General features: G+C 43.8%; 1 protein-coding gene across 2 annotated transcripts in view; it reads right to left on the bottom strand.

Moving 5' to 3' along the window:
• Positions 1-14,685, bottom strand: part of LOC143294699 (glucokinase regulatory protein-like) — a 44,302-nt gene that overhangs the window by 2,138 nt on the left and 27,479 nt on the right. For both annotated transcript variants that reach the window (XM_076606103.1, XM_076606104.1), the window contains exons 13-19: positions 14,466-14,563; positions 11,632-11,708; positions 11,219-11,309; positions 9,779-9,855; positions 6,403-6,620; positions 5,052-5,091; positions 3,610-3,744 (exon numbers count right to left, since the gene is read on the bottom strand). In XM_076606103.1, the coding sequence (XP_076462218.1) occupies positions 3,610-3,744; positions 5,052-5,091; positions 6,403-6,620; positions 9,779-9,855; positions 11,219-11,309; positions 11,632-11,708; positions 14,466-14,563 (736 nt within the window). The remainder of the gene's footprint in view (positions 1-3,609; positions 3,745-5,051; positions 5,092-6,402; positions 6,621-9,778; positions 9,856-11,218; positions 11,310-11,631; positions 11,709-14,465; positions 14,564-14,685) is intronic.

The following is a 14,685-nucleotide window of genomic DNA, read 5'->3' as shown; positions in this document are numbered from 1 at the left end:
ATGAACACTTACTTGTACAAGCACATATGAAAGCACAGTCAAATACATATAAACGTACATGAGCTCCAACACACACACACACACAATGGCAACCAAAGGAATTGAACAACGCCACCTCTTCCTGCTATACCAATCACTCGTCCTCAGTGTGATCGACTACGGACTTGGGCTAACAACACCGTCTCAAAGCAACCTCCTAAAATTAGAAAGAGTCCAAAATGAAGCTATGAGGCTGATCCTTGGAACAACAAAAGACACGCCCACAGAAACCATGCGATACCTGCTTGACCTTCCTTCAGTGCAGGCCAGAAACAAGTTAGAACAGGTCAAGACCTACTTCAAAGCATTAGAAAACCCTCAAAACCCACTGCATGACGCAGTCAAAGAACCAAAAGGCAGCCGTCTAGGACGAGGAAGATCATGGATGGGGCAAGCAGAAGACACAATCCAGCTAGTATGCCGACTTCAAGACCTGAAAGAAACAAAAGAATGGGAGAAAAACCCCGAAAACCTCAACCATCTATTCAACACAGTCATTTCACCCACTCTAGGAAGACATTGTCGGGAATGGCCAGAGGGCAAAACTGATGCGGAAGTGAAGCTGCTTATAGAAGAAAACAGTAAAGAAGAGGACATCATCATATACACAGATGGCTCAGTCACCAAAGACCAGTCTGGCTGGGGATTCACTGCGAAACAAAATGGAAAAACAATTTGGGAAGAGAATGCTGCCTACAAAGTCACAACCTCCAGCCTAACGATGGAAGTTGAAGCTGTGACACATGCCCTCCAGTGGCTATCGTCCTTCCATACGCCCGGAAACCAACATGCCATGATTCTAACCGACTCAATGAACCTCATACAGAAAATTGAAAACGGAATGGGAAGCCCAGAGTGGCATAACGCAATGCGCAACTTTCAGATTAAAAAACTCACATGGTCATACTGCCCGGGACATGCAGGTGTTAAGGGAAATGAGCGAGCTGACAGACTTGCTGGTAACGCAACACCAACGAGCGGCCTACATCTAGGAAAATCGGAAATCCTCAGAAAAGTCAAAGAATACCAAAAAGAACAGGTACAAGGCCATCACACCATCGATCGCCTCAAAGAAATAGAAGCAGAGAGAGGGAGCGGCCGCAAATCTAACATGAAAGGTAGAGCACGATGCTTTGCAAATCAAACAAATATCGGCATCATTTCCAAACCAACATTGCGCAAATTTCTTCAAAACGGAACAGAGTCTCTGTGGGCCTTTCCAAACACAATAGACCGAGCAACACACTAGACGCCACGTTCTTGGCATCAGAGATCTTTTCCCATTCCTCTTGCGGCCAGTCAGTGGCGGCTGTGTGTGTTTGTGTGTATGTGTGCTTTTGAGTGCGTTTGTGAATGCGCGAGAGTGAAACTGTACACAAGTGTCAGGAGAGATATGTGTACGTGTGTGTGTGTGTGTGTGTGTGTGTGTGTGAGGGGAGGTGGGAGTGCGGGGGGAGGTGGGGTAGAGGATGAGGTATGTGAGTGTATGCATGCCTACACTGTGGGAGCAACAGGATATTGGAACGTGTATATATATATATATATATATATATATATATATATATATATATATATATATATATATATATATATATCTTTGTATGTACGTGTGTGGAGTTGGGGGTGGGAGATATGGGCGTATGTGTGTGTGCTTGTACAAGTAAGTGTTCATCTCTGTGAGTGTGTGTTTGTGTGTGTGTGTGTGTGCCGTGGAAGCTGCGATACGTAGACTAGAAATGAGTGTGTGGAGGAGGGGGTAGAGGAGGTGCAAGGTAATGTGTGTCATAGTCCTTCACAAAAGACTAAGCTGTAAACGATTTTCCACTGCATGAGAGGGACCACTGATAATACAGCTCTCGCTTCATTGTTGACCCAATTGTAAACTTACATCAATCTGTGATGTAACCTCATACATACATACATATATACACACACACACACACACACACACACACACGCATACAATCTTACATATACACACAAGAATGCATATGCACACACATATGTATATACCCATATACATACCTATCTACCAACCTACCTACCCACTTACCTACAACTGCCTGCCTACCTACCTACATATATATACACACATAGATATATATATATACATACACATACACTTATGTATGTATATGCATACGTACATACATACATAAAAACTTACATAAACACATACATACATGCAAACATATACACACAGTTATATATACACACGTATCTACCTACCTACCTACCTACCTACTTACGCACCTACCTACATACATACATAAAACCTACATACATACATTCACACACACACACACACACACACACATACACACACACACACACACACACATACACACACACACACACACACGCATGTCAGGTGTTGACCATCAGAGCAGCAGAGGAGGCAACTGCTGTCCAAACAATCTTGACCAGAATTAGTGGAGAGTGTCTCTTGCCCATGTCATATCCCCCACTCTCCTGGCCAAGGGGGATCTAGGACAGTTGCACTGGGGTGGTCCCCCAAAGTAAATAACAATAATAAACAGCTGCTGTATTGTGCTGTGCTGTGCTGTGCTGTGCTGTGCTGTGCTGTGCTGTGCTGTGCTGTGCTGTGCAGCAGAAGTCATGATAGTACAGTACAGTACAGCACTGAACAGTACGGTAGAATACAGTGCCAGTACAACACAGGACAGTACAGTAGAATTCAGTTCAGTGCAGTACAGCACAATACAATGCAATACAGTACAGCACAGTACAACACAGCATAGCACAATGCACTACAGCATAGCATAATACACTACAGTACAGTACAGCACAGTACAACACAGCACAGCATAATACACTACAGTACAGTACAGCACAGTACAACACAGCATAGCACAATGCACTACAGCATAGCATAATACACTACAGTACAGCACAGCACAGTACAACACAGCACAGCACAATACACTACAGTACAGCACAGCACAGTACAACACAGCATAGCACAGCACAATGCACTACAGCACAGCACAATGCACTACAGTACAGCACAGCACAGTACAACACAGCATAGCACAGCACAATGCACTACAGTACAGCACAGCACAGTACAACACAGCACAGCACAATGCACTACAGTACAGTACAACACAGCACAGCACAATACACTACAGTACAGTACAGCACAGTACAACACAGCATAGCACAATGCACTACAGCACAGTACAATACATACAGTAGAATTCAGTACAGTACAGTACAGCACAGCACAGTACAGTACAGTACATAAGTAGAATTCAGCACAGTACAGCACGGCACAGTACAGCACAGTACACCAAAGTACAGCAAAGTACAGTACAGCACAGCAAAGTACAGCACAGCACACCAAAGCACAGTACAGTACAGCACAGCAAAGTACAGAACAGTACAGTACAGCAAAGTACATACAGTAGAATTCAGTACAGCACTGTACAGTACAGTACATACAGTAGAATTCAGTACAGCACAGCACAGCACAGCCCAACCCAGCCCAGCACAGTAGCTGTTCACTGTCAGACCAACCCAATGTGTGGACGGAAGCGGAGAACTCACCCTGGGTTTCGTGGCACCGATGGCAATGTGCTGTGCGATGGGGGCGCCCTTCATCTCCTCCGTCACATGGTCGGTGTCGTACAGGGAGCGCAGCAGGTAGTCCCTGCACTCCTCCTCTGGCAGGCCAGAGTAGCGCTGCGCCACAAAAAACATCACACGCTGGGTGCACCGTTCAGTTTCAGTTTCTCAAGGACTGAGGCGTCACTGCGTTCGGGCAAATCCATGTGCGCCACACCACATCTGCTAGGCAGATGACTGACCAGCAGCGTAACCCACCGCGCTTAGTCAGGCCTCGAGTGCATGCTTACATACTTGTGTGTACCTTTCCATGTGGATTTCTTCTAAAGAATTTTGCAAGAGGACAATGCCGTGGGTTCGTTTTCCAGTGCGCCAAATGCGTGCTGCACATGGGAACTTGGTTTATAGTCTCATCCGAACGACTAGATGCTCAGTTTGATTTTCCAGTGAGTCAAACTTGGGAGAAAGGGCGAGAGCGGGATTTGAAACCAGATCCTCATAGACTCTGTGCTGACAGATGAAATTTAATAGGCATAGGCAAGCCTCTTTGTTCAGACTGTATTTGCTTATGTCATCCACTAAGGAACACGTTAATAAACAGCTAGCAATTTACCTGTATAAAGCCTTAAAGATTAGAAATACAATATGCAGTTGAGTGTGTGCTAGTTTTCCGCTTTTTTGTTATTATGTGTGAATAAGACTAAATGCAGATAATGACTGTTTTTCTCATGTTCAGGTTACAACTGTGTTAAGTTACATATCCGAATATATTACCTCTGTAATGTTTGTTTACACCACCCCTTCATGAGGGGCCATTGCCTATATTGAATAAAACATCCGTATTCGTATTGACAGATGAGCACCTAAACCATTCTGCCACCTTCCTCCCCCAAAAACAGAGTGGAGGTGCAGTCTGTTGGTGTGGGTGGCACTTCCTTCTTCTCCTTCTTCTTCTTCTGCATTCGTGAGCTGCAACTCCCACGTTCACTCGTATATACATGAGTGGGCTTTTACGTGTATGACCATTTTTACCCTGACATGTAGGCAGCCATACTCCGCTTTCGGGGGTGTGCATGTTGGGTATGTACTTGTTTCTATAACCCACTGAAAGCTGACATGGATTACAGGATCTTTAACGTGCGTATTTGATCTTTTGCTTGCGTGTACACATGAAGGGGGTTCAGGCACTAGCAGGTCTGCACACATGTTGACCTGGGAGATCGGAAAAATCTCCACCCTTTACCCACCAGGCACCGTCACTGAGATTCGAACCCGGGACCCTCAGATTGAAAGTCCAACGCTTTAACCATTCGGCTATTGCACCCGTCTGGCACTCTTCCAAGGCAGAGGAGCTGAACGAAAATGTGATCCCGTCCTGAAAGTGCTACATGTTTGTCACAGAACAAGAAGTCACTCACTCTTACCTGTATGATTCCCACGGCCCGATGAAATAGCTTCACATTGCTGGAAAAAAGAAAAGAAAAAAAGCAAAGATCATCAATAGAATAAGTACACTGGAAAATAAACATGAATGTGTGTTTTCATTTTTCAATCAATCCACTCTGAATACCTTCCCAAACAGCAGAACAAAAGCTGAAATTCCCAGAGATGAATGCTGTAAATCTAATATATAAATGCCAAAATTAATGGCCAAATGAACCGAGACTAAACTGCCATAGTCATCAGTAGGGGGCTTAGGTTCTGTGTTAAGTATGTTGAATCAAAACAGGCACTACTGAACACCAATGAAGTGACCCATCAGCAGTGCAGGGTATTGTCTGGCGTGTAGCCTCCTGACAACCTTAAGATAATGAATGGCTCCCTGTGGACTGCTAACACTGGGACTGCGACAGACAAACCCATGTGTGGCCATGAATAGTAATAATAATAATGACAAAAATAATTTGAAAAGAATAATTCATACTTGTCAAGTGCTTTTCTTCCAAAGAGGGAGCCCAAAGCACTTTACAATAAACATTATACACAAACATACGGGGGACTTGGAGTGAGCAATGTGGAAGCAATTCCTCTGAAATGGTTCAGATGGCAGGACAGGAAAAAAAAGACCAAGTAATGTCCACATGAGGTCAGTTTTGGCGTTCTTCTCACCCAGCAGACCAGCCACCTGTCAAGCTTACATGCTAAACAGCAGCAAAAGTAGCTTTTAGTCAAAATTTGAGGCATGAAAACTCTGCAAATAAGAGTTATTGGTGCTAACCTATCAGCCAACAACCCACTGCTGATCAATAATGCCATATGGTTCTGGTGTCAGTTTTTCTCATGCACACACACACACAAACATAAACACACACACAAAACATGCAAGCTCACACACACACACACACACTCACACAAAACATGCACACATACCCACACACAAGCACACACACAGAGTCACACAAACACAAAACATGCACACACACACACACACACACACACACGAACACACAATACGCACAAAACACCCACACACAACACACACACAAACACAAACACAATATGCTCACACACATTTTCATCCACCAGCTAAAATCATCTATGTGAATATATACCAAACTAATGACCAACCAACACACAAAACATGCACACATCCGCACACATTCACACCCACTCCCCCCCCCACCCCACCCCCAACATACACTTCCCACACTCTCCCCCCTCCACACACACACACACACACACACACACACACACACACACACACACACACACACACACACACACACACACACACACACACACACACACACACACACACACACACAAACTTCTGACCTTGGCTTCAAGTCAATCATGATATTGTTGAACACCTTGCCCTTCAAGATGTGGGCTCCCGTGCTGACAGCGTTCAGCGTCCACTTCACCGCCAGCTCAGCGTACAGCCCCACCACCAGCCTCTGAAGATCCGAACCCAGGCTCCCGGACCCTTGAGCTACAGGGCCGACATCCACCACCACCCTCACACCACTGGGACGGCTTTCCACAGCATGGGCCTGGGGGAGGAGAAGGGGGTGTGAAAAGTGAGTGCATCGTTTCGTTTATTTATTCATAGTCTGTTCATCTAAGATGATGATATCAGACTGAAACGTGAGTGCAGTGATCTAGTTTTGTCTTATACTTAATAATGGTAGAGGAGGGAAGTGGTAGAAGAATGGTTGAATTTGTTGTGCTGTGTTGAGTTGTGTCGTGCTGTGCTGTTACTTTTTTTTGTCAAAACCGATTACTTTGAGGTATTACTTTGAGGAAGGTGGCAGATGGGCACAATAGCCGAGTGGTCAAAGCGTTGGATTTTCAATCTGAGGGTCCCGGGTTCAAATCAGGGTGACGGCGCCTGGTGGGTAAAGGGTGGAGATTTTTACGATCTCCCTGGTCAACATATGTGCAGACCTGCTAGTGCCTGAACCCCCTTCGTGTGTATATGCAAGATCAAATACGCACATTAAAGATCCTGTAATCCATGTCAGCAATCGGTGGGTTATGGAAACAAGAACATACCCAGCATGCACACCCCCGAAAACGGAGTATGGCTGCCTACATGGCGGGCTAAAAACGGTCATACATGTAAAAGCCCACTCGTGTGCATACGAGTGAACGCAGAAGAAGAAGAGGTAGGTGGCAGAATGGATAAGACGCTCATCTGCCAATACAGTGTCTGTGAAGGTCTGGGTTCAATTCCAACCCTCGCCCTTTCTCCAAAGTTTCCCTGGAAAAATCAAACTGAGCGTCACGTCATTCAAATGAGATGATAAACCAGGGTCCCTCCCACGTGCAGCACGCACTTGGCGCACTGGAAAAGAACCCATGGCAACAAAAGGGCTGTCCTCTGGCAAAATGCTGTGGAAGAAATCCACTCTGATAAGTACACAAATACACAGGCTTGCACTCAAGGCCTGACTAAACACTTAAGGTTATGCTGCTGGTCAGGCATCTGCTTAGCAGATGTGGTGTAATGTATATGGATTTGTCCAAAAGCAGCAACGCCTCTTTGAGAAAGAAACTGAAACACTTAACTGTGGAGTCTGGCCAACACAAGGATTGCAGCAAAGTGGAAATGAATACAAAGATCTAGTTTTGTCTCACAGTTAACTGTGGAGTCTGGCCAACACAAGGATTGCAGCAAAGTGGAAGTGATTGCAAAGATCCAGTTTTGTCTCATATTTAACTGTGGAGTCTGGCCAGCACAACAACTGCAGCCAGAGTAAAAACAACTCTGGCACCACCGGTCAAGGAATGTGAACAACCACCCCTTCCCACTGCTGACAGCACCACTCTCTCTGTCTCGGCCTGTCTGCTCCTTTCCTTGCATAAAATGACCGCTCACAGCACTTCCACCCTGACTCTCTTTGTGTGTAGACCTCTCTGTACTGTAGCCGAGATGAATAGAATAAGTCCTTCTTCTTCTTCTTCTGCGTTTGTGGACTGCAACTCCCATGTTCACTCATATGTACACGAGTGAGCTTTTACATGTATGACCGTTTTTACCCTGGAATGTATGCAGCCATACCCCGTTTTCGGGGGTGTGCATGCTGGGTATGTTCTTGTTTCTACAACCCATCCAACGTTGACATGGATTACAGGATCTTTAACGTGCCGTATTTGATCTTCTGCTTGTGTATACACACACAGGGGGTTCAGGCACTTGCAGGTCTACACATATGTTGACCTGGGAGATCGGATAAATCTCAACCCTTTACCCACCAGGCGCCGTCACCGAGATTCAAACCCAAGATCCTCAGATTGAAAGTCCAACGCTTTAACCACTCGGCTATTGTGCCCGTCAGAATAAGTCCAACCAGTGTTTTCTCTATATGAAATGAATGAACCCTAAACCTGTAACAACAGTATTGTCACTACAGTGAGGGGTGGGGGAGCAGTGAAAGCAGTGCACTTTAGTGAAACACAAGTCAGGGAATGCGGTATATTTGGGTTTTGGTCTGTGCATGAAACCAAGGTTGCCTGTTTTTGTCCAAGTATGTACTGTACATATCTGATCTATCATGGAATTCACTCATGTGGCCTAAGTAGAAATCCTATCAAAATGGCAAAATGGCGGTATGCAAGGACTGCCGTTTTGTACTGACTGTAGCTATACCGCCAAGGACTGCCGTTTTGTACTGACTGTAGCTATACCGCCAAGGACTGCCGTTTTGTACTGACTGTAGCTCTTCCGCCAAGGACTGCCATCTTGTACTGACTGTAGCTCTTTCGGAAGTGGTGTAACGAAATGCCACATATATCAATCAATCAAATCACTTTAGTGGAAAACTGGCTTGTGGGCAATAAGAGACCATGAGACAGTACTAAATCAAAATATCGTTTTACATTTAGTAATAAAATTGTAAATGTTTCGCACACTCAAAACGTAAGAAATATAACACATAAAACCACAAATCAGTTCATTCTCTCTCACAACCTCTCCAACCCTCTCTCCTCCCCCACCATGACATCCTCTGTCCTGCCGCCCCCCCAACACCTCCCTCCCCCACTATTTGGAGACGATAAACTGAGGTCCCCTGTGCAGCAAGCACTCAGTACACGTAAAAGAACCCACGGCAACAAAAAGTTTGCCCTATGCAAAATTATGCAAAAAAAAGTCCACTTTGATGAGGAAACTTCGTATGCACACGAGTGGGCTTTTACGTCTATGACCGTTTTTACCCCGCCATGTAGGCAGCCATACTCCGTTTTCGGGGGTGTGCATGCTGGGTATGTTCTTGTTTCCATAACCCACCGAACGCTGACATGGATTACAGGATCTTTAACGTGCGTATTTGATATTCTGCTTGCATATACACACGAAGGGGGTTCAGGCACTAGCAGGTCTGCATATATGTTGACCTGGGAGATCGTAAAAATCTCCACCCTTTACCCACCAGGCGCCGTCACGGTGATTTGAACCCAGGACCCTCAGATTGACAGTCCAATGCTTTAACCACTCGGCTATTGCACCTGTCAATGGGAAAACAAATAAACCTGCAGGCAGAAAAAAATACCAAAAAAAATGGGTGGCGCTCTCAAGTGCAGCGACACACTCTCCCTGGAGGAGGGGGGAGTAGCTCGAATTTCACACAGAGGAATCTGCTGTGACAAAAAGAGTGATACAACACAATACAATACATGTCCATGTCATCAGCACCACATGTTTGTTCACCTTCTCGGTGTGCACAATGATGCAAGCTCTCTGACAGGCAGCTGACTGCATTTCTGGGGGCAGTGTGCTCTCTCCCCCTGAAACAGACCATCATCTGTCTGGTTATTGTCAACACTGTTCTCGTGGTTTGGACAGTCCATTAAAGGATCCCACACTCTGGGAGACCATCTTTGATTCACATTTTCTTCCAATGTGTTTTTAGTAATGCGTGCATGAGTCATTGCATTTTTTTTATTATAAACGCCCAGGGCTTTTGTATCATTAGATTGGGCATACCAAAAGGCCTTTTATTATTATTATTATTAATATCTTCTGCTGCTTCTTCTTCTTCTGCGTTCGTGGGCTGCAACTCCCACGTTCACTCGTATGTACACGAGTGGGCTTTTACGTGTACGACCGTTTTTACTCCGCCATGTATGGAGCCATACTCCGTTTTCGGGAGTGTGCATGCTGGGTATGTTCTTGTTTCCATAACCCACCGAACGCTGACATGGATTACAGGATCTTTATTTTTTTTCTATTTGATCTTCTGCTTGCATATACACACGAAGGGGGTTCAGGCACTAGCAGGTCTGCACATATGTTGACCTGGGAGATCGGAAAAATCTCCACCCTTTACCCACCAGGCGCCGTTACTGAGATTTGAACCCAGGACCCTCAGACTGAAAGTCCAACGCTTTAACCACTCGGCTATTGCGCCCGTCATTAATATTATCAAAATCATTGAAATAACAAGTAGTATATCAGTCTGTTTTGTTATATTGTAAAGTGCAAATTAAAGGTATGGTCATAGAGGACAATTTTTTAATTAGAACACTGTTTAACAAACATTCTATCCATGTGAAAAAAGAAACCAATCTTCTCCGTATACACTAATGGCATTAACACTTCCTCCCTCCAACCATTATGACTGAGAGAAAGTGGGATGTCTATAAATATCTTTATACACACACACACACACACACACATACACACACACACACACACACATACACACACACACACACACACACACATATCATATCATATACAAATGGATTCCATGAATGCATCTTGCCTGGCTGATTAAAAACATTTCATTTTTAGCTTACTTTAAATCTGAGAAAATGCATTACTAGCTTATGTGAGTATCTACATTGTCATTTAACTTGGAAATGCATTATAACTGAAGGAGGGGTATCACCAGTGACTATGTACATTAAAACATCCTTACTGTACTGAGAGTGGTCACTACTCTATATTAAAACATCCTTATTGTATTGAGGGCATTTACTACTCTTCACAATAAAACATCCTTATGGTATTGAGAGTGGTCACTACTCTGTATATAAAAACATCCTTACTGTATTGAGGGTGGTCACTACTCTGTATATAAAAACATCCTTATTGTATTGAGGGCTTTTGCTTCAGGTGGGAGAAGAAAAGGAAAAAGGGTGTGACCTTTCGAGATGAAGATGACCAGATCCTTGTCAGTGAGAGAGGGCACGACACTCTGATAGAAATCCTGGCTGGAGATCTGAAAATGCTGGCCCTGCACAACAGACACTCTTATAAGTGAAACCAGAAGACAAGAGTTCTCTCTCTCTCTCTCTCTCTCATTTTGCAGTGCATTTGTATTACGCTTTCTTCTTTTAGATGATTGGAAACATAATGCCATCCTTTCCCCCTGTAACCTTGATCCCCCTGTCACAAAGGGGATGGATTTCCATCTAAAATTACAATGGTGGACAGACGTCAAACAAAAGAACAAACATACACACAATGCAACATACTATCTACTCCAGTTTACAACAGTAGAATCCTGAAAACACAGCAGTCAAGATGCACTAAGCTGGCACGATGGAAGAACTCACCAAGGAAGACAGATCCCCTTCAAGGTTGCCCAGCGTCTCATAGCCTCCCTCAAGAAAACCACGAACATCGTCAGGAGCTACATAACACAGTTTCCAGTCTCAGTCTCTCAAGAAGGCTTCACTGCATTTGGACAAAGCAACGTACGCTACACCACATCTTCTGCCTGACCAGCAGCGAATCCCAGTGCACTTGTCAGGCCTTGAGTGCAGGCGTCTACCTATCAGAGTGGATTTCTTGTTCAGATTTTCTGCCTGAGGACAACACTAATGTCGCCGTGGGTTCTTTTTCAGTGAGCGATGTTTGTGCTGCACGCATGAACTCAGTTTATAATAATAATAATGGATACTTATATAGCACACTATCCAGAAATCTGCTCTAGGTGCTTTACAAAAACGCTTTTGTTAACATAAAACATTACATCTATGTTACATACATACACCAAAATGTGACAACACACACACACACACACACACACACACACACACACACACACACACACACACAATGCATACATACATTTTAACATACATGTGTATCTAACAGCTACCCTAATACATACGCTCACACAGGCAGGCACAAACTTACATAAACACACGCACACACAATACACATTCATATACATGTATGTAGTTATGTACACATACATATGTATACACACATAGTCAAGCACAGCTAGCACAAAAGAAGTGGACCTGCCACAACTGAACTTATTGCTGAGGGAAAAGGTGAGTTTTGAGACGAGATTTAAAAGATGCGAGGGAATCAGAATGACAGAGGTTATCAGGGAGCTTATCAGGTTATCAGAGTGGATTTCTTGTTCAGATTTTCTGCCTGAGGACAACACTAATGTCGCCGTGGGTTCTTTTTCAGTGAGCGATGTTTGTGCTGCACGCATGAACTCAGTTTGTCTCATGCAAATGACTAGATGCTAAAGTTTCATTTTCCAGTCAAACTTGGGAGAAAGGGTAAGACTAGGGTTTGAACCCACACCCTCACAGACACTGTACCGGCAGATAAGCTTCTTCACCATTCGGCCACCTTCCTCCACAGTTTCAACCACCAGTACAAACTCAACAAAGACTCTGTGGTGCAGCGGGTGGCCCAGTGGTAATGGGCTTGACTAGGAAACCACAGTCCAAGGGTTCCAGCCCCATGATATGGACCAGCACTGTTACTCCCACTCCCCCCTCGAGTTGTGGTCTGGGCACCAGCCTTTTGGATGAGACGACAGACTGAGGTTCCGTGTGCAGCATGCGCTTTGTGCACATAAAAGAACTCGTGGCAGCAAAAAGTTGTCCCCGGCAAAATTCTGTAGAAAAATCCACCGTGACAGAAAAAAATAAATACACTAACAAACAGAAAACACATCTTAAAAAAAAATAATAATAAAAATTAAAATTAACAAGAGAGGCAAGGCCTTAAAGACTCACTTGTGATAAATTAAGTCCCCTAGCATTAATTACAGAGTAATTTCCTTTCTTTACTAGCTGCACCAAAACGTTTGCAAAATAAATAAAAATTCCATGCTTAGCAAAAGAAGTTCCTGTTTGAACAAAAAATGATAATAATGACTCCTCTTGTTGTTGTATCAGAATAAGAGGTCAAAGTGCCAAGTTTAGAGAATACAAAAAATATAAACAGTAAATGCAGTTTGCATATAATTAGGCTTCATTTTTTATTTTTTTGTGCCCATCCCAGAGTTGCAATATTGTTTTAAACAAGATGACTGGAAAGAACTGAATTTTTCCTATTTTTATGCCAAATTTGGTGTCAACTGACAAAGTATTTGCAGAGAAAATGTCAATGTTAAAGTTTACCACGGACACACAGACACACACACACACACAGACAACCTAACACCGGGTTAAAACATAGACTCACTTTGTTTACACAAGTGAGTCAAAAAGGGTGGTGCTGTACTGTGACAGAGTGCCCTTCCTGGGGACAGCAGGAAAATCTGTTGTGACAAAAAATGCAATACAAGACAACACAAGACAAGATGATATGATACAACACAATACAATACAATTTTAAATAAAAGGACATGCAGATTAAAAAATTTAAAAAAAGCATGGTTTGAGCCATTAGTTCTGTCTTTAACATCAGCTGTGAAACATGGGCATTTGGTGACGGAGAAATAAGAATAACCAAACTGTGTAGGAAAAAAACATTAACACATGAAAAAAAAAATTTTTTTTTAACCAAAAAAACCCAACTAAGTCAACTTGAATATTAAATATTCTAATCTATTTGACACAAATATACACGCACACACACATGCATACCGTGCACACACACAAACATGTATATATACACATGCAGTGTCATACACACAGACACACACTAACACACTAATACATTCATGTACACACACACACATACTCTTACTTACACACACACAAAACACACACACACACACACTCACATACACAAACACCCAACACACACGTGCGCATACCACAAACACAAACATACGCGAACGTACACACACATACACACAGACGCAAGGTTCAGAGAAGAACAAAAGGGATATAGAAAAGAGGAAATTTTCTACCTAAAATTACGTTTAAATAACATACTTAACCGTGACCCAACTAGTGCAGACTCCGGCAGGGGTCTGACATTCCTGTCCTGTGCAAACTACTATCCGCCTATGCGGAGAAAATGAAAGCAACTATGGCCGATAACCTCCCGGAAGTAGGTAACCTCCCCTTTGTCCCGCTAGCTAGCGTCCTCTTTTTCCGGCAGCCATCTCGACACCTGTTCCTGTGAACTGCATACGGCTAAGTTTTTTTTCGTATTTTTGATAAAGAGATTGTTAAACTGGACTCACAAGAACCGTAGGTGGGTGGGCATTCTGAAGCGTCAATCAACCCCAGAATTCCTAGACTTCCAGGTCCAACGTAATACACATGCCCTCCCTGTCTCAAGCTGCAAGCAGACCACGTTCATAGGCATCACTGTGTTCGGACAAATCCATATACGCTTCACCACATCTGTCTGGCAGATGCCTGACCAGCAGCATAATCCAACGCGCTCAGTCAGGCCTTGAG

Source organism: Babylonia areolata, chromosome 20 (genome assembly GCF_041734735.1).
Source record: "Babylonia areolata isolate BAREFJ2019XMU chromosome 20, ASM4173473v1, whole genome shotgun sequence".
Taxonomy (NCBI): domain Eukaryota; kingdom Metazoa; phylum Mollusca; class Gastropoda; order Neogastropoda; family Buccinidae; genus Babylonia; species Babylonia areolata.
This window is presented reverse-complemented; position numbering and strand designations above follow the sequence as displayed.